Source organism: Calonectris borealis, chromosome 4 (assembly GCF_964195595.1).
Source record: "Calonectris borealis chromosome 4, bCalBor7.hap1.2, whole genome shotgun sequence".
Lineage (NCBI taxonomy): Eukaryota > Metazoa > Chordata > Aves > Procellariiformes > Procellariidae > Calonectris > Calonectris borealis.
In genome coordinates, this window is record NC_134315.1 from 43,367,500 (window position 1) to 43,394,237 (window position 26,738).

At 35.4% G+C, this 26,738-nt stretch overlaps 1 protein-coding gene across 8 annotated transcripts in view; it reads left to right on the forward strand.

Moving 5' to 3' along the window:
• Positions 1-26,738, forward strand: part of NEK1 (NIMA related kinase 1) — a 56,537-nt gene that overhangs the window by 4,233 nt on the left and 25,566 nt on the right. For 2 of the 8 annotated variants that reach the window (XM_075149338.1, XM_075149343.1), the window contains exons 4-20: positions 1,539-1,636; positions 3,207-3,290; positions 3,747-3,814; positions 3,937-4,023; positions 5,127-5,181; positions 6,465-6,665; positions 9,920-9,980; positions 11,134-11,291; positions 13,292-13,351; positions 13,605-13,664; positions 13,811-13,858; positions 13,951-14,025; positions 17,095-17,273; positions 17,356-17,487; positions 20,801-20,903; positions 23,949-24,032; positions 24,580-24,663. In XM_075149338.1, coding sequence (XP_075005439.1) covers positions 1,539-1,636; positions 3,207-3,290; positions 3,747-3,814; positions 3,937-4,023; positions 5,127-5,181; positions 6,465-6,665; positions 9,920-9,980; positions 11,134-11,291; positions 13,292-13,351; positions 13,605-13,664; positions 13,811-13,858; positions 13,951-14,025; positions 17,095-17,273; positions 17,356-17,487; positions 20,801-20,903; positions 23,949-24,032; positions 24,580-24,663 — 1,637 coding nt within the window. Of the gene's footprint in view, positions 1-1,538; positions 1,637-3,206; positions 3,291-3,746; positions 3,815-3,936; positions 4,024-5,126; positions 5,182-6,464; positions 6,666-9,919; positions 9,981-11,133; positions 11,292-13,291; positions 13,352-13,604; positions 13,665-13,810; positions 13,859-13,950; positions 14,026-17,094; positions 17,274-17,355; positions 17,488-20,800; positions 20,904-23,948; positions 24,033-24,579; positions 24,664-24,982; positions 25,060-26,738 lie in introns of all 8 variants that reach the window. The other 6 variants (XM_075149344.1, XM_075149345.1, XM_075149340.1 and 3 more) reach the window with 6 other exon arrangements.

Below are 26,738 nucleotides of genomic sequence, written 5' to 3' on the forward strand. Positions count from 1 at the left end.
CAAAGCTATGAAGGAAGGAGAAATATAATACATTTTTTTCCCAGTGAATGTCTTGGGAAATGAGCAGAACAGATAAAAGATTCCAAGAGCCTATCATATAGGTTAAAATACTGTAAAAAAAAACCAAACAAACAAACAAAAAAAAAAACAACAAATATTTTTTGAGATCTGTTTAGGAGCACTGCTCTTTTCACCTTTCCTTTCTTTCTGTTGACTTTCGTATGTCATTAGATTGGGGGCTTTTATTTTTTCTATTAATTAAATTAGAATTTTGTGCCATAGTCTTCTGATTTATAAATCCACGGTTCTGTCTTCTCTGTAATAGAGGCCTGTTCTTTAAGACTGCTTTTTTTCTTTTTAGAAGGTAGATCCTGTAGTCTGTAGTTCACAAGACTTCATGTTGCATCTTTATTGCTAAAGCACATTGACTTTGAACATACTGATTTGGTTTATAAAAGAGAATTATTTCAGCAACAGGTCTGCAAGAAATCCAGACTCCTAGGATCATCTTTTAAAATAATACCGATTATAAAGCTTAATCAAGATATAAACAGCTGTAAGCACAATAGAAAAATCCTGGGTTTGATGTTTTGAAAGACAAAGCATTCTGCGAGAGTGAAATTTAAGCAACTTAGATGATTTAATTAATTTTGGCTCTATTTAGAGTTTTTTAAGTGCTATGACTAACTATTTCATAAAATAAGAGTTTTTCTTTTGAGCAGCATGTGATTGATTTTATGCATTTATTGAGCTCTTCTCAAAATGGTGCCTCATATGTGAGTAGTGTAGTTCTTGTGTTTTCGGTAAATTGCAATTTGCTTGTGCCTAATCTCTTTTTTTCGTCTGTAACTGGAAAAGATTGCATTGGGAAATAAAACTGTAACTTTGTGTGAAATGTATTATATATGTTCATACCTCCTAGTGGAAATTTGCATAGGATTTTTGGAAGTCTCCCCAAATTTCACTCAAAAATGAGAAAATAATTGTTTCCATCTGTCATTGTCTGCTGGAAGTTTTATTACTGTTCTTCAGTCTCTGAAATTAACTGTATGTCTGGTATGAGAGCTGATGATTGTCACGTTCTTGCACTTAGTGTGAGTAACACCTTGTCCAGGTAAAACTCCAAGAAAGAATTAGGCAAATAGAGGCAACTACCTGAATTAGATCTCTATAGGATGTTTGAAAGCAGGTTGGAGAATATGAATGCAATATAAAACCAAAGTGACACCTTTAATTTCATAGTAGTTTTGAACCCCATTTTGAGGCATTGGTTCAGCAGATGTCATTTTTTTCTCCCCATAGCAAAATAGTCCAATGTTACCAGAAATGGGAAACTTATGTTGTGAAACTCAAAATAATAGAAGAACTGTTTTGTGTGAAGTTTGAAAAAAGGACTAAAAAATGATATCTGAAGCTGCATGTGAAAAGGTTTTTTTTTTTTGTTGCTTTTTCTGTGACTGCAGTGAAGATATTTGGAAAGTTATGTTAAAGATGGGCCTTTTTTTCCTTTTTGAAATACTTTGTATTTTATTTTACAGAAAATGGCTGTCTCTACATAGTAATGGATTACTGTGAAGGAGGAGACCTGTTTAAAAAAATAAATGCCCAGAAAGGAATCTTATTCTCTGAAGATCAGGTAACAGCAGACTGCTGCTATAGTGTTTTGTTGCGTGATACTTTTTCATGAGTTTTAAATTATTTTGGATCAGTTTGGTAGATATGGTGGCTTAATTTAAAAGGAGGTTCTCTAATTGTGATTCTCGTTGCCATCAGTCACAGTAGTATCTTTAATAAAAAAAAAAGTAGCTGGAAGTCCTGGGTATGTTAATGGGGGTTTGGTCTGTATGTGTAAGACGCTTTAAAAAAAGCTGGATCTCTTGCAAAGTAAACCAAATCTGAGAAATGACAAATACTGAAGGACAACATGAATATTTTTAAACCTTTGAAATTATTTTCTTTTTAAAGATACAATGGCATAGGATTATTGTTTTGTAATACTTAAAAATACATTTCAAAGTATTTTTAAGTATTAATCAGAAGTATAAAATAACATACTTTGTAAATATAATAATATGAAATATAGCAATATGAAGTTTACATAATTCAAAAGTTTATTTTTCTATTAGAAAACATTTAATATTGTATTGGAAGTATACCAGCAGATTTTCTTTTTCCATGATACTGGTTATAAAGTAATTTGTATTGTGGGAGAATCTGGAATAAGTGAGAAGATTTTATGTAGAGGTTTGATTAAATTATGTCAAAACACATTATGTAGGATTCAGGTTTTTTATTAGAACTGACATGTGTTTCCTTGTTTATAAATTGTTTCTATGCTTTTGTGTCTGCATCCAGTAGGATCTAAATTTAGCTGTGGTTGGAAAGGCTTAGTGGTGTATTAAGTCTATTGATGGTATTTAGAATAGGGTAATCATGAAACGTTTTCGATATAATTTGTAAAACTTCATTTTTCTAATTTGGGCTCACTTTTACAAGAAGAACTTAAAATGGAAAAGTGAAAATTACACCTTGCATTATACGGTAATTTTGACATGTATGTACCTCTAAATTGGGAATGTGAAATCACTATTCACATGGAAAAGTTCTTGCAGTTAGTCCTTTTTTATATTGTGATTTTTACAAATTTACAAAAAAAATGGGTTTTATTGGCTTGTTTATAATCTTCCAGTTATATATTGTTTGTTGCTTTTCTCATTGAAATCTGCTTTGTACTATTTTTCTTTTTAAGGTAAAATACATAAAATTACTGGATGATAAGATAAGCATTTCTATAAACATCAGTATGGATTTTTAGGACTCTTGGTTTATTAACTGACTGCAGGAAGACTTGTATCGGTTACAGCAAAAGTACAATATTTAAGATGCAAGTTCCATGTCAAACATTTTAGCCAATCAAATTCATATTGCATACTTTTGTTAGCTTTATAATATGTAATGAAACTGGTAGTCTCAGGCTTAATATCTAATTTGGGTCGTATGCATCTTTCATTAAAAAGTTTGCATTATAGTGACAGTACTGTTGTGTTTTTAATTATTCTATGGTATAAATGAAGACAGGCTTGTGGGAAGAGGGTAAAATCTTAACTTATAATTGTAACACTGATTTGATAATATCTTCAGTTATGTAACTGGGGAAGCTTTCGGATAAATAACAATGCTGATGTTGCATTTTCTTTTATGCATAGATTCTGGATTGGTTTGTACAAATCTGTTTAGCACTAAAACACATACATGATAGAAAAATCTTGCATCGCGACATAAAGTCACAGGTATGTAGGTAATTATTTTTTAACTGAATTTACTTCCAAAGTGATTCCATTCATATCTTGTTACTGTAAGTTGGCAAATTATGGAAAATAGTCTTTTTATGTAAACACTTCTAATACTGGAAACACTTATTTCTTCACAATTGTCTGGAGGAGTTTTATATGATATTTGTACAAACAGATGAGGCTATTTGATGAAGCTACTTGAGTATTACTCATATATTTGTGTGGGGACAGAAAAGGTTGTATTTTAGAATGTGTAATAGTGTTTTCTTTAATTTTGATGAAGTAGGACTAGAATAAGTCTGGTGTTTCATAGTAGTCAGTAACACTACGGCTAGTGACTTCAGAGTGATTGAATGGTAGAAAACTTTATTTTCCCAAAACATGTTGAGAACAAAAAGTGTGCAATTGTATGAATGTTTTAATTAACAGACTTCTTAAAATTTCTGTATCAAGAATATATTTTTAACCAAAGATGGAACAATACAGCTGGGAGATTTTGGGATCGCCAGAGTTCTTAACAGGTAACTCATTTTTGATGCTGTTTTCTCTGACTTAATCTAAATCGCTTTGATCTAGGAAAACACAATCTGTGCTTTTCATGTCAGTTAACTAGTTAACATTCATTCTTTTTTTTTTTTCTTAGTACTGCCGAGTTGGCTCGCACTTGCATAGGAACACCATACTATTTATCGCCTGAAATATGTCAGAACAAACCTTACAACAATAAAAGGTACTAATAAACTATTTATTAAATATTTTTGGTAAGGAGAAGAAAGTGAGTTCTTTAGAAATCAAAAGCTGTTCTATTCATATGGTGGTGAATAAACGTTAGTTCATCTCTTACCTAAGAACTTACCGAGTCTCACTATACAAGTGGGACCTTAGTAGGTCTGTGCAGTACAAAGCAATGTGATGCAGAGATGACTTAGCTTAATGCTCTAAGTTCTAGATCTAGCTGTGTTCTTAATTATGGCTCCACTTTAGCCTATCTACACACTAGTTGTACTGCCTCAATTTATGCAGTATGAATGTGAAACCATGTTAAGAATGAAATCACAAACACAGTAATTGGATTCTCAAAGCACATGCGTAGATAGGTGGCTCAGCTTGCTTCCGATAAAAGTCATACAGATACTTTGCTTATATGTTTGCTGTCCTGGCAGTAAGCTGTATCTGGTAACAGCGTCCCTAATGTAATCAACATAGTCACTATCAGGTTAGTCTTCTGCTTCAGTAAGCTGCTGCATCCATTGCTGTGAGTGCCTTACACTAATTCCAATTGGTTTCTTAAAAGATAAAAATTATTGCAGTTCCTTGTCCCTTAATTTCTCCTACATGATTTATTATCCAATGGTATTCTAACCAAATTCTGTAATCCTATAATGAGTGAGGGTAAGGTAACTCAATGTTAAACAGAGTAAATTGACTTTAAGATTTTTATTTGCTGAACTGGGTGGTGGTTTTTGTTTAGGTTTTTGTTTGTTTAATTCAAAGACACTCAGGCAAATGTATACATTTAAAGAAAGACAGCAAGCCTTTGTCCATATTTTGTCTAATTTCTCTGATTGGGGCGGTTCAGATGAAAAGGTCTAAATAAAATCTGGAGCCAAGATAACCCCAGCTGGTTTTCAGGTTCGCCTTATTTTTGGTTGTTGAATTCTTTTTTTGTTGGGGTTTTGTGGTTTGGGGGGGGGTGTGGAAGATACAAGGGAGCTTGTACATACTCAAAATACAACCTTTTCTTTTCCTTTTCAAAGATAGACTTCACAGATAAAAGTTACATGGCAATGTTACATCTAGAACTAATTCTTAAGTGTGTTCTCTTTGATTTAGTGATATCTGGGCCCTTGGTTGTGTTCTCTATGAAATGTGCACACTTAAACATGCGGTGAGTAGAAACTTCTTGTTTCTACTTGTTTCTTTCTTTAAAAGAATAGTGATTTCAAACAGGGATTTTTCCTGATGTTACACAGATGTGTTTCAGTTGATGAAAGGCTTTCATGGTGACTATTTAAAATTACCATCAACATTTTAATCTTCTCTTCCTATGCTGGCCAACATTTTCCATCTGTGTTTTGGTTCATGCCAATCTCTCCAGAAAACATGTATTTTGTTTTCAACTGTAGGTTTTTAATGAACTATGTCAGCTGAAAAAGTTGTTAGGTGCTGTAGGAAACGATACTGTGAATAGTGTTCCTTTCTTTCCAAAAACTTGGTATTTTCATTGAAAGTCTGAATTTGGACTGTCGGCTTTTGTGCAGATGGATTAATGCATTTCTGTTTAGAACAGAAACAGATCTTAGAAAAAACTCCCAAGGTGAAGGAGTTGCCTTTTTTGTGTGTGTTGTTTTGAAGAATACATCTTTATCATCCGTTTTCCAGTTAGGAAGGGAAGAAAAAACATTTTTTCTGTCTTGTTTTAGTTGTGTTTTTTTGGGTTGTTTTGGTTTTTTTTAATAGCTATTTTTATTAAAAGAAAAAACATTAAAACATGCAAATCAGAAGAAAAATTTCAAGGGATAAGGACTTCGTTTCATTTCAAGCTTTTTTAATTTCTTACTGCTTGGTCTTTTCTGTGGCAGCAATGCTGACTGTTGTCTTTCTGAGAGTTGATGGGAATAGGTTGTTTTCTGTGAGCTGGGTGATATGTACGGTTTTCTTTTCATTGTACAAAGGAATTGAAATGGTGTGCTCTGCTTCCTGAGCTTAAGCTGAAGTCTAAGCATTCCTTTGGATTTTACACTGAATGAGTGGGAATGCTTTACATTCTTTCATTTGCAATGTGACCTTGCTAAAAAGGGCAGAGGGCATGTGATGGTTGAAAGTGTTTGGGAGAGGAGATCAAGCAGATAATTATGTAATTATTTCATCCTTAATTATATATCATTGTCAGTCTAGATCTGGAGGGAAGTAATTATTTGTTAGGAAAATTTATATCTCTATAGTATGAAATATCTGTATTATGATGTATTTATGATCAGAATACTTGGCAGCAGATTATTTTAAACTGCTGATGTAAACTGTTGGTGGCCTTGAAAATCTGTTTTGGTGTGTTGAGGCAAGGGAAGGTGTGTTGGTTTTTTGTTTTCCTCTTCATCTTTATATGCAGCTTTACATGTGAACAGATAATAAGTAATACGTAGTAAGTGTTTTCTTTCTTGTGTGATATAGTTTGAAGCCGGTAACATGAAGAACTTGGTACTGAAGATAATCTCTGGACCTTTTCCTCCTGTTTCTGTGCATTACTCCTATGACCTACGTAATCTGCTGTCACAGTTATTTAAAAGGAATCCTAGGAATAGACCGTCAGTAAACTCCATATTGGAGAAAAACTTTATAGCCAAACGGGTTGAAAAATTTCTCACGCCACAGGTATGGAGTTAGTTTTAATTCTAATTTTGCTAAAAACATCGTAGGACTTTTCTTTATTCTAATGTCAATATACAACATGAGAAATTGGAGTAATTGTATTCCCTAGAGCTTTTATAGAGACACTTCATTTGAGGAAAAAGGAGTTTTACTACGAACTGTAAAGAAAAATCTCAAATTACTTAAGTAGTTGGTAGTTTTCACAAACAAATTTAAATTGACGTTTTCTTAAGTGCATTGTTTTGTGTGTTTTTCTACATAGTGAGGAATTGAGTGAGGTTTTGTTTTGTGTAGATATGCATTTTTTCATAAAATGGTGCTGTCAATGACTTCAGCATCACTTCTTTACCATAATTTTTTCAATCCATTTTTCGTTTGGAATTTGGAATGGCCTGAAAGCGTGTTCTGTGAAATATGGCTAAGTAAACTAAGTAAACTAATCTTTAAATTTCTTGATGTTTAAATGTATCACGTGTTTATAACCTAGAAGAAGTTGCTTACTATTCGATTCAAATCTGTTGATATCATTTGACATCTATTCATGTCCTTTTAATATAAATCTAATCAAAAGAGATCAAGATTAACAAGTGACTAATAGTACTGATACGAGGTAAATAAATATAGACAAAGAAAGGACATGGAGGAAATGAATGCAAAAGGAGACCTCACTAAATATAAAGAATTCTAGTGGATTTTAACCCACAAATAAATTTCAGGAGAAGGTCATATATAATTGGAACTTCAATTGTAAATGAAATAGACTTTCAACTAATAATAGTTCAGATTAAAGTCACAATAAAAGGTAAGATTCAGAAGTCTTTATATATTGTTTATTATAGGTTTGTTGTCCTAACTTTTACAACAGTTATAGTTTGATCTGATTTTATTTCCAGTAGCTAGAATGGATATGAAATTTTTATTTGGGGTTAGTCAGGCAACGTATCATTAGTAATAGACTACTACCAGATGATGATACTAATTTCTCCTAGATTGAGTGTGAATACTTGCACACAATTTTTCCAACTGAATCACTAACATGTTCAACTTAGAGATGCTACCTTATCTTAAAAACAGCAAACCCCCACACCCAGAAAGCACCTTTTACTAAATGTATCAATCACTGGTACATTCATACTCAGCCGGAGGTGGTCATTCTGTGACGCAGCTGCAATGCCTATTTGCTTTGTTTCATACATGGCTAATGCTGTTGTCCTCTGCTTTCCTTGGTCTAAACCTAAGAGATCTTCCATAGTTGTAATCTTCAACATGTTGCAGCTATTGCTGAAATCCTGCTCTTAAATGACAGGAAAACAGTCTTCCAGTTTTGGATGAATTCTTTCTTAATTTTCATAGTTACTAAGTTACAGTAAAGAGTGGATCTAAATTAGCATCAATTTTAAAAAAAAAAAAAAAGCTTTCTGAAAGGTACTGAAGAGTCATGTTTCTTTTCTGTCAGTAGCTGTGTTATCATGGAAACACCACACTTGAGTTGTTACAGCCTACCACCCAGATAAAAGCTTCAAGACCACTGAAATACCATTAGTAGGAGACGATTCTCATGTGTGACTTCTTGCTTATAGAATCTTCTGATGACAGACTGTACAGGTTAAAAAAAGTTTCTCTGGAATCATGCGCAGAGTCCTAAGTTCTGCACTTTGGCTCTTTTTTTTTTTTTCAGTTTTAACTCCTCAGCATCCATTGTAACTGACTGGTAGCCTCTAAGCAAATCAAAATAATCTGGATAGTTCAAGATTCAATAAAGACTATTCCTTAAAACCATGTGGTTTAGCGACTATTCAGTTAACATTGCTGTCAATTGTCGTCAGAATGTTAAGTAACACATTCCTGGCATGCTCCATCTCTAGAAAGATGGTCTGTAGTATGGCCATTATCTGTCTGCAAGTAGCTCTACTGTTGTAAAAAATACCTTTGCAGTTCCCATCCCTTGAATATTCTGTATTGGTAGCACCAGTTGCGGCACTCAGATTCAGCGAGAAGTTTCAGAGCAGGATGTTAGAAAATGAGAACATGGCGCTGGGTCAGCTAAAAGTCAGTCTCGCTCCGTCTCCTGTGGGCAGTGAACACGGGCTATAAACAGTGCTTGGTGAGGCGTATAAGAGCAAGGCAAGCCTACGTGACATTACCCTATAATACTCTCCCAGCCTTCATCTTTGGTTGTCTCAATTGCATCAGCTCAGGAAGCATCTTCTTTGGTATTTAGTCGTCCTCAATAGATTTCTTGTCTGTGAACTTATCTGATTTTCCCTTGAACCTGTGTACGTTTTTATGATCAGTAAGAAATTTCATAGGTCTGCTACTTGTTGCAGAAAGCATCAACTTTGTTTATTCTAAACCTTCCTCCTTGTATTCAGTTGTACCCCACTTCTTATATTGGTATTATCATTTGTTGCCCTTGTGTGTTTCTCTGCTTTCTCTGCAAAATCACAGGTGGTATTCTAGACCTGTCACATTACATCTTGGTCATCTTTTTATAGGCTGAAGAGCAAGCTTATTTGTTCTTTGTACTGAAGCTTTTCAACACTTTTAATTGTCCTTGCTGCTCTTAGAACCTTTTTAATTTCTACTACATGGTTTTTGAGGTGTTGGGTTCAGAACTACATACAGTATTCAGTGTGATGTGAGATGACGGCCTATTCATGTTTGAATGTTCTTTGTCTAGACTTCAATTTTTTTACTCTAGTAAAGCTGTTTTCCAGATTTTATTATGCTAATTTGATATGCCTGACAGCACACCGTATGTGTTGTTCCTAGATATCCACATATTGTAGTCATCTTCCCATCTTGAAAAGGGTAGAGAAACTAAAAACTGCAAATATTTCTAAAGGACTATTTTTTTTGACACAAGATGTCTGAGAATTTGAAGTGAAATTTGGCAACTATACAGAAGTCTAAAATGAACCATGCATAAAACTATGTTGATGCTCACATTAACTTTCTTCTAGATTCTTAGCTAGTTCACAAATGAGGTAACATGTGCCACCCAGAAGTCAGACTAAATTGTTTTTTTAAAATTATTTGAGTAGTTATACCAAAATATTTTACAATACTGAATCCAGCTTCATATTAATGTTAGTGATACTAAATTGAATACGTAAAGTTGAGTATTCATTTAAATTTAAGTTACAGTGAATACTATTAGTTAGATGCTTATTGGGAGTGGCACACTTCTCTGAAAAGGAGTTCTTTCTAGCTTCAGACATAAATATTGTTGGCTAACTGTTCAACTTTTTGTTTAGCTTATTGCAGAAGAATTCAATCACAAAATCTTCCAGAAGTTTGGACCACATGCTGCACCAGGTAAGTAAGTGTGTAAAGTGCTTTTGTGTTCAGCTCTGGCAAGATAGTGTATGTAGCTTTGTTCTTTTATTGGTTTTGGTGTGTTCTTATACCTGATTCTAGAAGTTTCAGGGAAAAAAGAGAGGGAAGCAATTTTCCCCTCTCCCCCTGGGAGGTGGATGTATGTAGGGTACAAATGATGCAAGTATAAGCTATGGTCCTGTAGTATTTCAGGTGTACTTTTTCCTCTTGCAGTATGCTACGCTTCCAAAATTTAATGAGACACTGAACACTGCAATTACTGGAAATAATTTGTATGTTGTTATTGTATGATTTTCCGCCCCTCCCTCTCTCCCCTCCCCCTCCCCCCCCCCCCCACTAATGAGAAATGGGTAATGAGAAATACCATTTCTTGTAAAAATGTGGGAGGTTTTGTTAGAGATTCCAGGGCTGAAGTCCTGTCTTCAGCCCAAAGCAGTAGAATTTCTGCTTCTGGTAGCAAATTAGATTGTGTTTCACTTTGTCAAGATGGTCTTACCTTACTTTGTTTTCCTGCATTATTTTACCCTTTTTTTCCTAGGTTTTCTTTCCCATTCTTTATTTTGTTTCCTTGTAATTACTTGAAGCTGTGGCAGGTGCTCTGGTGTCTTCTGATAGTGTTATGTAAGTGTTTCACTGCTGTTCTGCTATTCTGTAGTAAGAGAGCCTTGCTAGCACAGAATCAAATCCACAATATTGGCATATTTTCAGGAACTCTACAGGAAAAACAATATCCCTGAAGGCCATTGAAGCTCTTCCAGAACTCATCCGCTGACAATAGTGTTGCAGTCCAGTGTTGTTAGTGGAGGGAGGCCTGTCTCTCCATTCCACTAGGAAGACTTTTCCCTGTGTCCATGACAATTGGATAATAAAGCATGGCAGCTGAAATAAGCTTCAGTTCTCCAGTTTGAAATGTGGGATTGTGTTCTGCTGTTTCTTATCAAGCATGAAATTTACATGAGCTGTTTTGGACAACTTGGGTATATTGCACTTATGCATCAGCTCATGTGAATGAAATGTTAGCAGTTCACCCATTTTCCTCCAGCTTTGCTGTTCCAAGACCTTGGGAAAGGGAAATATGGTACACTGGACAGCCTGGGTAGCTGTAAAACAGTTTGTTTTTTTTTCTTTTTAGCTAAAAGACCAGCTCAAGAACAAATACTGACTTCAATTGCATCAGCTCAGAAAATTACCAAACCTGCTGCAAAATATGGAGTGCCTTTAGTGATCAGGAAGTCTTGTGATGCACCTAAAAAGCCTAATGAGAAGAAGCCATTGGCTAAATCTAGACAGGTAAGAAGCTCAGTTACTTAAATTGTTTTGTTCATACCATATTTAAATGCTATGAAAATACTATGTATTCCTTTTCAAAATGTTTTTTATTGGACACATGCATCTGCAGAGAAAGTAGTAGTAGTTGAAATGTTTGGCTTGCTTCATTATTAATTTTTTTTGTTTAGTTGGTTTTAATATAATGATTTTTGGAGACTGCTACCTTAGGTTTGGTTTTTAATTCCGCTACTGAATTAGATGTGCTTTGCATGTTTTCAGTTCCTTTGTTGGTGTTGACCACTCTTAGAAATATTGGAATTCTGTCAGGTATACCAAGATCATTGACACCGGTTAAGAATCTTTGCATTTCTCTTCCATGGTCAAAAATAATCTCAAATTCTTAATACATAGAAAACTTTTTTAGACATTTTCTAAAGTGTTGTGAGCCAGAGGACTTGTGCAACTTAAAGAGGAGTTTCCCAGACTTAATTCCATGAGCTAATGAGAAATAGTCTTCTGTATACCTTCATATGGTACTTTTGATCTTTCTTCCAGTCATCTTCTCTGTTATCCGTATTACATAAAACTCTTTTTTTTTTCTCCCCTCTCTCTTTATTCCTTTAATTACTGCATGGCCAGGAGATGTTTATGATACAGCTAATTTTGAGCTATATGCACGTGCCAAACAACTAGCAACCAAGAAGCTCCCACTTCAGCAAGAGAACCAATTCAAATTTTCTTCCGAATAAGTAATATTATTGTTGTTGTTGTTGTTGTGGGTTTGGGGTTTTTTTTCTTTCCTTCTCCCCATGGCACTTCGGGGAACATAATACTGAGATCTCTATGCATCTGTTAAATTTGATAGGTGGATAGAAAACTATCCTTGAGATATAAATTATCCTTGAGGTTCAAAAGTTATCGGAGGTTTAGGAAAAAGCTCATTGATCACACAAGCCTTGTTGGCTTGTGATACACAGTTTGAAAAAGAGAGCAAGAAGAAGGGAATGCACAGGCTTCTTGTGTGTCCTTATGAGACCATGAATTTTTTATGTTTTAAGGCTCGGTTGCACAACCGTCTCCTAGTCTGCTGCTCTTTATAATTAGTTTCACCAGCCAACGCCGATCCAGCTTGCATAGAGACTCAAAGTGGCAGGGTAGAGACTGAGGAGATATCCTCTTGTTGCACATAAGGAGTCAGTAACGCTGCAATTTTAAGACATATTCTTTGTGTGGATTGTATCTAGTGACAAGGGATAAGATGTAGGATAGAAACAATAGCTACAGCGTTAATACAAATTTTCTTCTCTTTGCTGTTGTTCCAGGGTAGTCTGAGCTTGCAGCTCTCGACAAGCTTTTCAGAGGAGCATGTAACAATCATCTACTTTGTTCAGTGATATTACGTTAACTCATTGTAGTGGAACTACATTGACTTAAGTCTCTAAAGGCTTCCATCTTCCAAAATACTTGATTTTAAAGTACTCATTTGATAGGATTTTATGTCTCAAAAGAACATATCATGAAGCTTTATGTGTTGTAGTACGTTCAGAAAAAAAAATGCTTTAAAAGTAACCATCACTCTTGAGAAGATCAGGGTAAGCAGCATGGTTTGTTATATGTAGCTGCTTCTTTACCAGGTGTTTACCTAAGGATAACCTAATAAATCCATTCTCCAAATAAAAGAGAATCTTGATATCTAGAGACCCTCAAAGACTAATAATAGGAAAAGATTGTAATGCAGAATGATATTGCCAGAGAAGAAAAATTAAGACAAAACAGATTTAAAAATTACTGCCTTCAGCTTTCAAGACAGAGCTTTTAGTAGAGGATGAACAAGTATACTAACATTTACCCCTAGATCCTAGCAGAGCATTTCATTTAAAACCTCCTGAGTAAGTAATTATTTTAAACCCCATGTTGCATCTACTAAGTTGTGGGTTTAAGATTTTTTTTTTCCCCTGATTAGAATTTTTCTCTCATTCTGGCATCGTGCTATCTAATTTGAAGTTTCACCTTTTATCCAGGCCTTTCCAACTCCAGTGAAGAAAATGAATCCAGGAGAAGAAAGGAGGAAAATGTTTGAGGTGTGATGAAATCATCTGTCAATTTTCAAACTAAGCAAAAGCTAAGTCCAGAGCAAGAATGGCAAAATGAAACCTTCAAACTTTTCCTCCTTATCTTTTTTCCCAAACATTATGTAACAGTGATTTTTTTAAAAAATTTTTTTTTTAACCTTCGTGGACACACATCAGCAATTGGAGCACTAACATATCTTGACAGAGACTTGACAGAATAATGGCTCAGTAACAAATACCAAATTATATGCTTATTTTTCAGGAACCTTCAAGAAAGAAAAGGTTAGAATTGCCTGAAAAAGAAAAACGCCAGAGAGATCAGGTAGACAAGATTCTTGGGACTTTCTTTTTCCACCCGTAGTAATTTTAATGAAATATCTTGTGGTGTGGTGTGTTAAATGTTGCATAAGAATATGGAGTAGTTCGACTTCCCAGTTACTAAACATGTTTAATTCTTACACATTGCAGATCAGTTTACTGAAGGCAGATGAAATGAGAAGATTGGAAAAAGAAAGGGTAAAATATGTTTAAAATGTGTTAATAGTGACGTTGAATTTTTACTTAGTGATTCCTTGAATTATGTTTTCCTGTATTGTTTTCTCCTTCAGATGGAACGAATAAACAAAGCCAGGGAGCAAGGATGGAGGAATGTGCTTGGTTCAGGTGGAAGTGGTGATGTTAAGGTTGGCAGCAGATGCAGAAATGTGGTGTAGTCTGTTCCCCCCACCTTTGGTTATCTGGCATGGTCTTCTCTTTCTAAAAAGATCTGCTCTTGGAGGTCACCTCTCGGGGCTGCCCATTATTAATCTATGGATAATTTAAGAGAAACTGTGCAACAGACTCTCTTCCCTGGCTTTTTGGAGATCATGTGCAATTTTCATTTTTAATACTTACTAAATTTCTGAATCTCTTCTCTTTCTGCCAGTGATGCCTTTCATGCACCACTTTCTTTTTTCCACTCCTGCTTTTGCTACTTCTCCTGTGCTGAATCTATGCATGAACAGCTTCTTTCACATTCAAGTTTGTTCTTGAATTCTTTTGTTGAAATCTTTTTCCGGGTTCTCATATTATGATAATGGACCTCTTCCCCAGTATTAAACACCTGCTTCTAAGCATTCTTTGTTATTAGCAACATAAATGTTTATATATACTGATAAGTTGTTCAGGAGGGAGGTGAAAAATCCTGAGTAAATCTAATTTTTTTTTTCTGAAAGTAGTAAACTCTTTAGCCATTCACTTCTTGCATAATTTAATTACATAATTTAATCTGATTCCTATGACAGTTTCTTTTTGCCTGTTTGTGTGCGTCATAGTTTCATGGAAACATAACTGTTCGGGGAAGTAGTCTTATGAAGTTACTTGAATATAAAGGTCTGGGTACTTCCATAAGACAGAGCAGGAATTTAAGTATTGCTGTGGTGTAAACGTATCTGACAATAGGAAATGGATTAAAACAGAGCCATTTGTTGGGGTGGTAGCGAGTCTTACAAATATACTTGGCCTAAACATGTTTAGTAGGGTTTTTGTAAACAAGCTCTGACTGAGCAGTAGAGTCAAAATGAATAGAGGTTTTATTTTCTGTTCCTTTTACAAGAATATGAGGAATACACGAGCACTTGACCAGGTTTCAGTAGCTTATTAAATATATTATTTCAAAATAGACATCATCTTTGGACGTGTGTCACACATCGTGTCAGTAAAACTTAAATATAAAAACAAACTTAAGCATACCAGACTTTAAAAACTACCAGGTGCTGATTTAATAGAAAAATCAAAAAACATCATTTGGTTCCTATGCCGTCCTTCTCTCTCTCAAGATGAAACTGGCAGGCACCATTACAAGATTTCATATAACACAATATATCAGCATTGTCACAGTTTGGATGAGAGCTACGTATGTTACTGAAAACAATCATGTTTCTGATTAACTTTCAGAGTATTATTGCAAGGTCCTTAGACACTGCGAACATGTGAAGTGTTCTATTGTAGCTACAGCTGCATCGTTATCAGTATTCTCAGTCATCTAGGGAAATTGAGGTTTAGTGGCTGTGTATATTTTCACTAAGTGTCAGTGGTGTAAAATGTCATAGCAGACATGCTTTAAAATTAATTGAAATGTCTTCTCCAGATTGGATAGTTTAGTACAAATCTTACTGCAGGTCGCTAGGTTATCACTCCAGGTTTCATATACTGTTATAGTATTCTTGACCTAATTATCTCTTTCCTTTGTCCAACATGACAACAGTGTATCCAGCAACTCCCTGATGATGCTGTCGAATAACATTGTTCAAGCTTTGCAATAATGCAAGCCATGTAGCCTCTTATGAAGGCACAGCAGGGTCACGCACTGCATGATTTTCTCCTCCTATTGTCTTTTTGGGTTCGTTGCTGGCCTCGTTTCTGAGGCAAAGTAGGGGAAGAGGTGGCAAGGATTTGGCTTTGGGTTTGTGGTTCTAGCAGGAGCTGAAACTGTTCTGCAGACTGTTCTGTGTTGAGCACTTGCTTCATAGCATTTGCCTAGAGATTGATCAAACTATTTCTTTAGATAATCCTTTTGAAAACTGAGCTCTAATAATGATAGGTGAAACCTTGAATAGTGTCTAAAGCAAGACTTTTCCTTCTATTTGTAGAAACTATAGTCTTGTATAGTAAATTATTTTTATTCAGACGAACAGTATACTTGCATATTTATTTGAATGCCTGGATAAATCTTTCAGTTAATATTCTATCATATGGATTATGGGGAGCTATTGATGGGTGTTGAGCAACTAAACCTCAGAATGTGAGCTAAATTCCATTGTCAAATATAATCTGTTCAAGAACTTCTAAGTAGGCAATCTTAAACCTGTCACATCTACACTCACTTATTTGCATTTATTTAAAATACTCAAGACCACTCTGGAAGGAACATTTACACTATTGTTAAAACAAATTCCATAGATTCACTACCATGGGCTATTGACTGCTTCCCCCAGGTGTAAAGGGAACATTTTTATGCATGTGCTGACAACCTTAACCTTGTTTTGCCAGTTTCACATTTTCTGCATCCATCCTTGGCTACTACTGTACACAGCTGCTTGCAACATTTTCTTTTTTTATTATTTTCACATGAAGGTTCTGTAGAAATTCTAATTCTTTGAGAATGACAGAGATAATTTGCATAAGCAGTAGCTTGTGGTAGATGTTCCCCTGATCTGAGCTTTAGTAGGGAAACATCTCAATTCTGGTGATGAAACCAATTATAGGTTGGTAACAATGGGGATTCTCAGATAAATCTGCACTTAATGCCATTCAGCAGCCTTAGAAGTGTGCTTAACTGTTTCCAGCTTCATGAAAAAATGGGTGTTTGGCTACAAATCACTCATTAGTACTTTAGTTAGTATTGTATCACTTTTAGCTTTTGTGCTAAAACTTTGATACTTGCCATGTAAGAACATCTGTCTCCAATTACGCTTCAATGGATTTGTTACCAGTAACTTCCAAAATGTGTGACATATGTCTCATGTATAACCAGACTATTACCAGAGGGGGGTAAAATGCTGTGTTATTCTGGAGTGCTAGCAGAAAAATAAATTTTTAATTTATCTATCTTGTAGTTCGTTAAAATAGGGGCATGCCAGGAATAAAACTAGGACCAATTCAGAATTGTTCCAGAACATATTAATGCTTTTATTCTGCTGAAGAGGCGAAAATAGGAAGGGCTTGTTAAAACCAGTATTTGAGATTTCCACCCTACCCCTTTTGATTTCCAGGCACCATATTATGGCGGTGGAGGTGGTGTTGGTCCTTTTCCTGTGTCTTCCAGAGGACAATATGAACACTACCATGCTATTTTTGACCAGATGCAACAGCAAAAGGAAAACATTAGAGTAGCTGAAGAGAGGGAAGCCAAATTGAGGGCGAAAGTACAAGGCCGAGAAGTTGTTGAAAGGTATGGATACCTTCCATTAGAAGTTGCATGTGGTCTGCTTTAGATGAAAGTAATGAAAGTTACTGTACATATTTATCTACAGAGGAATTCCACCTGGAATACGTCCAGGAGTTCCTAAGGGGCCTGCAGGTCATCACCATTTACCTGATGCTGGTGCAGTTAGGAAAAAAATGAAAAGATTGAAGGAGGTGTCTAAACAAGCCAATGCAAACAGGTTGGACTATGATAATCCATAAATCTGTCCTTACATGTTAGATTCTTGTTCTGTGTCTTGTTTCACTTAGTAGTTGGACATGTCTCAAAATCATGTTTATCCATTGGTACTGTGCTGTCTGTTTGTGTGTTAGTCCCTCGCAGACCACAATTCTTTTAGAACCAATGGAAACCTTGGCTTCCCCAATAGTGGAAAAAATGGATTACTAACAACTGTAACTAAACTACATTTCAGCCAAAAATTTTGGCTTAATGCAGTTGCAGATAACATTGTAAGCCTCCTCCTTTGCTTTTTTCATAGTTCCACTTTTTGTATTACCTGCCAAGATGCTTCCTTCTCCTGTCATCTCATTCTGACTGCCTTCTCTACATCTAAGTGTTTGACTCTCTAGCATAGGATAGTGTCTAGAATGCTCCCAGAATTGTTAGCTCCTGTTTATTGATCCGTGGAAAAGTTCTAGGAGCTTTTTTCGTTGAGATGTGAATGCCAGGTGTTATAATGGTGTGCAACTTCTAATTCGCTGATGCTTATTCTTTGCAATGACTATAAACTGAGGATTTTATATATAAAAGGATTGTAAACAAGCATTGAATTTTTATTTTTTAATGATTTCACCCTTTCAAGTAGCTTCTTCAAAACTTCTTTGCTTTCCTTCAGATCTGTTAATGCTGCCCAAAGAACTGTGTCCACACTTGTGAGCAGTAAATGGGAAAATCTCTTTCCTCTAGAAGTTTAGTACATGAGCGTTACTAACCAACTTTCCTAGAGGGATAAATTTTCTCATGCATTATTTAAACTTCTGCAGATCCAACGATGTATCCCATGGAGGAAGAAATAAATGGAGTTAATGTGAGGAAAAGGAAGTGGCCAAAGAAAACATTTGTTCTTCTAAACTAATTTTATTCAGTTTTATGTTTTAATATATTTTGCCTTTGTAGATTTATTTTAAAATTTGCAGCAATAACATAACACGTTCAACACTGATGTTACAATTTTGCAAGCTACAAGGTATATTTTATTTTTTTTATAGTAATCTGGGCTGTTGTGAGCAAATTAAAATTCCTCCTGGTACAACCCAGTACTGGAAGGTGTATTTTCGCAGCTGATGTAGATGCGTATTTCCATCCTTCTCTATTTATTCTCAATGCTTTGCACAAAGTGCCACAATCCCCAAGTCTTGCCTAGATTAGGGAACACTGTTTTCGTTGCACATTTGACAATGTTAAATGATAGTTGGTTATATCTAGGTAAACTGTTTTAAATGTGTTAAAATTGAGCAGAACTATAGTAGAGGGCTGCAAATTATGAATAATGTGGATATCATGAAGAGAAACTGATTCAGTATTTTTCAAATACATGAACTTGGAAGCACTCAATGAAAATACTGTGCAAAAGCTTCAAAATAGGTAGAGATTTTTTTTCTATTTATAAGCTGGATTACCTTTAGCCTTAAATTGAGGTGCTGTTTCTTAGCATTTAAAATGTGGTAAGTATTTGTACTTTAATATCTAGAAGCAATTTTATTATCATAGTTAGCCTAGCAGTATTTCTCTCCTGCAGTTTATTCTTTCAGCTGGAGGTGAAATATAAAGATAAGCGTTCAGGGTGTTTAGCTCAAGCAGAGAATTTAAATAATTGCAACTTTCTTAAAGATAGGTAATTTAGAGCGTATATTAAAGAAGTTGAGCAATCCAAAAGTTGCAATCTTTCTGATTACACTACCACAACTAATGTAAAGCTAAGTATATTCAACATCAACAATCTTTAAAAATTGTCTCTTGGACAAAAACGCAGTCCAAAAGAAATCTAGTTGAAATGTTTTAGGAAAATTAGTCACTCAGCTTTAGAGTAGGGAAAACGATTTTCATAAAAATTAGTTGAAATAAGTTTTTCCTGTGAATTTGGTTTGAGACAAGTAGGTTTGGTGGTTTTTTGCTTGGGAAGCACCTCTCCTCCAACACTGTAAGCTAAGCTTCAGCTATATGACACGGGTTTGGACAGATTTCACTATCCACCAATTGAGTTCACATGTAATGAACAGTTACAGTAAAAATCTTGTAGTGAGTCAAATATGTGTATACAAAGATTATCAAGTGTGTGTTTGTTTACCAGTAACACCTACATAGATCATCTTGCCTTTTCAGGCAGCTACAGCGTTTGTTTTACTGTATCAAAGTAGTTTTGTCTCTGTCTTCCTCTTACTGAATTGTAGCATATGGAAATATTTCATTTTCTTGTCGCTTGGGGGCGGGGGGAGCGAGGCGAGAGAAAAAACAAAATGCAAGGATGTTTAATTAGTGTGCTAATTCGTTTATGAATTAGTAGCAATGGCTTCTGTATTGCAAAATGATTCTTTCTTTAACTGTCTCAGCCTGATGGGTTATTGCTATCAGCTTATTCCAATTTCTTCCTGCCTGTTCCTGGACACCCAGTATTCCTCAGTCAAACGAGGCCAGGGGAACCTTGGAGAGGGGATTGCCTCATCATTCTACCATTTGTTAGAATACCTTGCACCATTTCGCAGTGGTTCTTTTTAATAGAAAGCTGCTTCTGAGTCCACTTGTAATGGTTCCACTACAAAACGATTGTATGTATGTACTAGGAGACTTGCCAGATGCTCAGTTATGGTAACTTGAACATAGCCTTCTTGTCTACCCAAGCAGGTCCCTGACCTGGGGTGGAACATGTGAAAAAACCATCTTGTTCTGGCTAACTTTTAAGGTAGGAAAATTCCTTCACAGTTCCTTTAAAAACAAACAAAAATCCCCCAAGATTCCCCAAAAGGAGTTGCCAGAACACTCTGAGAATACTAGCACCGTACTAATTATCTAAGTGGTAGAAGCTCTTACTCCAAACGTAGGTCAGTCTTGAAAGACTGCTGCAGTATTGACCTTACTGACTGGCTCATGTGATGACTTCTTACTCATCTCTGAAAGGAAACCTTGAAGGAGTCGTCTTTTCACAAATGCTAACAATAATGAAACAAGCTGAGACATTTTCAGAAATAATCACACTTAGGTTGTGTTTTGACATTCATTTTGTTTTGATGACCAGGATCTGGAAGAATACGGTGTTTTGGTTTGGTTTTGTTGTTTTTTTTTTTAAATTGTTCTTTTAACTTAGTTGAGCCTATTTTCCTCTATTTTGTGGAAGTCTGACTTGTATTTTGGCTGATGAAAGGCATTTTTTAAAGATGCCTTACTCATAGAAAGTTACTTTTTTTGTGTGTGTCCTAGTTAGAATAAATTCAGGGTGGGGTGTTGAGTGTCATATTTCAGAGACTTTCATCTTGCTATGTGTTGCAATTACTCAGGCAAAAAGGATGGATAGCTGCAGATAGAGCAAAGCAAGTTGAAGAATTTTGGCAACGAAAGAGAGAAGCCATGGAAAACAAAGCTCGAGCTGAGGGACACATGGTATGGAATCTGGTTTTCCTATGTATAGTACTGTTTCAGCATGCTTTATGAATCTTTGAAGTAGCATCATAACCACGAAATCCTGGCTAAGTATTTTCCTTAAGTAATTAAAAAAAAAAAAAAAGAATGGGAGGTAGGTTTTTTGCATTTTGTTATTGATTTTATTAAAATGTAACAGAATTGTGCAATACATTTCTCATGACTGTAAATTTATTAAAAAAGGAAAATATCTTTTTTTGCATGTGTCTAACTTGATATTGTGCATTTTAAAACATTCATTTACATCTTTTTCTGTTCATAGCTTTAAAGTTTTGGTTAAAATTAAACTTTATATATTATTCAGTAGCCTGAACCTAAAATAAAGTTTTATTAAATTGATACAGCTAATGATCAGATACAGTAGTGTGTTTTACAAAAACACATTCTGCTTATTGAGAAGGTATTATAAAGACATCCATCTTTGTCAAGGTTGATGTTTCTAAAACTTCTACTCTTTAGAGATTAACTAGTGGACAGTGTCACAAAATGTCCTTTGTTCTTTATGCTTGCAGTTCTAAATTCAATATTCCTTTAGGAAGTTTGTTTTGCAGTAAAAATATCTTGGAAATGACTCATTTGCACTAGGATTTTGTGTGGTTGAACTATGTGTTTTCATAATGTGGAGAGTTTTGCTTTTTGAGTGCTTCTCCACACTATTCATATTAAACCAAGTCACAATATCACTGTCAGCTGCTGAAATTAAACTGACCGTGCTGGCATTGCAGTGAGATGAGACCAACTGCAGATTTATAAAAGCATCTCCTGAGTTATATCTGAATATCAGATCATGATTTACAGCCAGGTCTTTGTTTCAGGGATTATTTCACTTACAATAAGCAAGTTTTAGATACTTTGATTCATTGCTTTGATGGTGAAGTATCCTTAGATTAGTATATATGTTTTAAAGCATGAGTCTTCCATTTTAGAACTATGGTTCTGTTTTTTAAAACCTCCAAGACCAGTAAATAATTTTGAAAAAATGAACAATTCTTGTTAAGACTGCCTCTTGTTCGTCAAGTCCGTAGTAGTACCTGCTTCCATTTTGTTCTTGACTTTCTGGGCATTAATATAAATGTATGAGATCAATTAATGCAAGTATTCAGGTTACTGTTTCTCAGGTTTCTCTAATGTATTCAACTGAGCCCAAACGTTTTATTCTTAACGGGCTGCTGTAATAAAACAGGGAGGTTACTGAACAGTGTAAAAGTAACTTCCAGATGTTTAAGACTTGTAACTCAAAGCCAGGGTCCCAAATTCATGTATTATCATTTGCCATCGATAGCAGAAGTTCTCAGCAGCTTCCTTCTATTCATGCAGGAAAATAATTGGATTAGCTGGCAATAGTTCTCATATAGGGATGGGACTATTGTCCAGACCATGATGATCTAAGAGGAGACATCAGTAGGAACTATCAACTAATATGCAGCTCTGTGTTGTATAAAGACTTGTAAGTCAAATGACTCGCACTAACTTACCCAGCTTCTGTTAAATGTAGTTGCTGTCAATTTTAATTTTCAAGTGACAGTCTAAAATTTGACTCCGTAGTTTGAGTTGATGATACTTTCAGTCATCTTTTCTTTAAGACAGCTGCTGACCTAATTTACTACTTTACTGTAGCTGCGTGGCATTGCAAAACATTAAGTCCTGGTCTTGGAAAATTTTAGTGTAGGCAGATGAGTAAAAAGTAACAATCCACAGAAAGGAAATCAGTTCTCAAAAATCTTGCTTCCAGTTTCTTTCTTGTTTAAGTGCAGTGATATACATCTCCATCAGTTTGAAAATACCTAAAGTAACTTAATGCTAGAATGAAGAACAACAAGATGACTTGAATAGTGCCAGTTAGCTTTTGTAAAGCCCAGGAACATGCATTAAGAAGTTAAAAATAAACCCAAATATTTTCTGAAAAGGTGAATATGGAAAATATTCCTTTCCATTTTGTATGACTTAATACTCAAGCTGAAACCAGAATTCATGGAGTCCTCATGAATGTATGCTACTTTTTACCCACAGGATGGTTCTTTTAATTTGTTCTCTCATCCCCCAGTCACTAAACCACAGAAGTGCAGAAATGTGCTGTTTCCTTGAGTTACTGATTTTTTGCTCAATCTGAGAGAGTATTTGGCCAGAATATTTGGATTCAGTCGTCCCTACAAAGAATTTAACTGGAGTATTTACTTACCGATGGTTCTTTACACTGAAGCTTCAGAAAGCTAAAGCCCTGGTATTTTATAAGGCAGAAGGTCGATGCAACTGTCACATGTATGCTTACTGTCTTTATTGTATGTTGAGTTAGCAAATCAAGATATTTTTAACCTGTTCAGCAGAGGCAGAGGTATATCATGAACAAAATAATTTAAATATTTTGGATTTTAATCCAAGCAGGAAACCTGGAGTTAAGTGATTCTTGTACTGTTTTGTATTGTATTCCTTAAAGTTGAAATCCTTTTGGTGACAGTTAGGACACTAAGTCACCAAGACTATATCCTGTGAATTCATATGTATTAGGCACTTAACACAGCTTGTTAGATGTAACAGGTATATTTAAGTATTTTATTAGGTTTTTGAGTTTGCTACTTGTAGTATGTTTTTTAAAAAAGTCATCATTGTGGAAAAGCTTAATCTAAGAACATATAAAGATTCCACTTTCATTTTAGGCTTGACTCAACAATGGCAGAAATGCCAACTCTGTGCCACAATTCATTTATAATCCAGATGTAGAAAAACTTGTGCCCATCAGAATTTAGGCTTTCTAACATAGCAGGAGAAGATCAGAATTGCAGGGAGAAGGCAACTATAGTTTTAAAGCTCTAGTCTCTCTGGCTACTTAGGATTTTTAGGTACTACTGTCATATGTTTCGTGTAAGTGAAAAGGGGTTATCAGTTAACTTCAGAATAACTACAGATCATTGATGGATTTGGTTTCTTATAAGTGAACAGTTATTGGATAAAGCAGATAATTTTACTGCCTCAGCCACCTTAAATTTGATACCATTAAATGGTAAACAGGGTACACTGCAAAACGTGGCAGATATCTATGGAGGCAGGCCCATTTCTGCAAGAGGAAGGAAATCCAGAAACAAGGAGGAAGAGGTATGCTTGCCGCATGTTTGCCACTTTGCTCGTCACACAAATAGCACTATTTTGACCTTGACTGTGCCTGGTTTCCCTGCATGGTTCATCTGTGTAACAAAATAAAAGGACTTTATAAATTCCTAGGAAATAAATTACTGTATGAAGTTCTAGAGGTTGGGTGTCTTTGTTGTGTTTTTTTTTCTTTTTTTAAATAATCAAAATAATAGTTGTCTACATCAGTCTGTCTCAGAGAGGTTCTTGAATGTGCATACGTATAGATATGACTCTCTATATCTTAATCCTGTTTTGATAAATATAACCATTCCTAGCCTTCCATGATATAAAATGTGATGATAGCTTAATACTGGGAAACATACGTTCCAGTTTTCTTTACTTTCATTAGATGAGAGTTTTTCTGGAGATTAGTAAATGCTAATATGGTAATAGTAATAGTGGGGGGGGGGTTCACCCATCTTATTTTTTTGTGGAATCTTATGTATTTTAAGTTAACCATACTGGAGACAGTTTCAGTATAACTGAAAGTTATTTCCTTTCTTTGCCTTAGGAATATTTGGCAAGATTAAGACAGATCCGTCTACAAAACTTTAATGAACGTCAACAGATCAGAGCAAAACTTCGTGGAGAGAAGGTTGGTTTGAAAAATAATCTTAAATACTCATGGAAGTTGGCTGTGGGATGTATTCTTTTATCCCTGCAGGAAGACTTCTCTCATATATTCTCAAAAATATATTTTTGACATTTAATTCTGTTCCACAGTTAGTGTACTTCCATCTCTTCTTCCAGAATATGCAAAATCTGTTTGTTATTTCAGTGCTGGAGGTGCAGCTTCAGTGCCTGTAAACTAACAACGTTTTAAAAACAAGACAACATAAGGTTACATCTGAATTTGACACATATATTTCTCATAAAGCACTAGCATGTTTATATTTATTTGCTTTTTGTTATAGGAACTTCTCCAGAATTCACTTTTTGACAATGCTCACAGAGAATGCATATGAAGCAATTCTTTTCATACATTCTGTAGGTGTGTATTAAAGTTAAAAATTCCTGGCATGAGCTCAAGTTAATCAATACACTTTTTTCCAAACATAGCTTTTCCAAAATACGTTCATAATACAACAAAAACAAAATAATACGTTCATAAAGTAGACTCAGAACGAACACTTCTTAAGGTGTCAAATGAATAATCCAAGGCACCCTTGGAAGCAATCCATTTACTTGTTTAAAAGAGTTTCATTTGAGAGGCAATCTATGTAGTAAATATGGTTTGGAGTTTGTTTCAATTTTTTCGTTAACCTACTGTGTGATCTTGTACTCCTGTCTGTTCTTCCCCTTCCTGTCCATTGTCTTAATAGACAGTTTGGGTTTCCTCAAGTGATTGCCTGCTTATTTATTCACATTGTGCTTTAAAATTAGAGAAATGTTCCTGCCCTGCCTTGTCCACTTCAAGCACCCGTATTAAGTGCTTTCACATGCATCTTATGTATAGTGAGTGGACATATAAGGCAAGAGCATGCCCAGTACCACTTAGTTTCTTTGGACCACCATCCCAGCTAAACAGAGTTCTGCATTGCTGTGGGTTTGGGGGGGCGTGGTTCTAGTGCTAAAATACTCTATTTTTTTCCTCTATTAGTGACTTTTTGAATTGTTTTCTTTATTTTCTTTAACTTATACTGCATCTATCTCACTGGTGAGGCGCAGAGAGCCAAATTCAATCCTTTGATTGAGGTGCAAAACTTCTTTAGTGCATTGAAGAGGAACCCATGCCCCTTTAAATGTAAAATGAATGATCCAGAGCAAAAGTTACGTACATGTCTACCTGAGGAGACTATGCAAACTTTATAAGATGTGCTAGTGGCTAAGGCTGGCATGGGACCAACACGGGCCGTTCTCCTGAGTTTGTCTTAAGGAACAAGAGGAAAATCAATGTGAGTCTATGAAGTTATTGTAGAAGCTGGTCAGTGAAGTTTATCACTAATGCTGACTCATATAAAATGCTAAGCTGGTGCACCATAAGCACGTGCTGTCTCAATTGCATTTGGTGCTAGTTTCACTCATAATTCTGTGTCTCCTCTGCTGTTTTGGACAAACTTCAAAACTGATACAGTGGGACTAGCCATCTCCATACACAGCCCTATGAAATCTTACCGTGGCTCCTGAGTACCCTTAGAATACTGACGGCAGTGCTAAAATGTTACCAGTATAGAGCTATTGCTGTACTGCACTGTTTCTTTACTTTTTTTCACTAAGCAGCTGCAACACTTTCTCTCAAAATTAGGAGCACCTAGACTCTACCTGCAGTATGGTTAACTGCAGAAGTAAAGGTACACTCCAGAAACCTTTTTTCTGGAGGCCAAGGCTGCTTGTGCTATTAAAGTCAAACAAAATTAGTTACTGGGACCATGACATTAATTCTCTGTATGGCTTATGAGGCATATCAGGAACCTAACTTCCTTTTCCAGTGGCTGTACCTTACCTGGGGTAGTGTTGTATGTCCCAGAAGGTATGCCACCTACAAAGGAACAGAGAATAGATTAATAACTTTCCAGGAAGTAGGCCTAAATTAATTTTCAGAATTCAGAGACCAAGTTTAACAGTTTCTTTTCTTGATGACCTGCGGATGCAAACTTTAGCATGGAGATTCACTTCTAGAGGAACACCACCTCAGACCAAATCTTGTCATAGATATGTTTATTTCCTTAT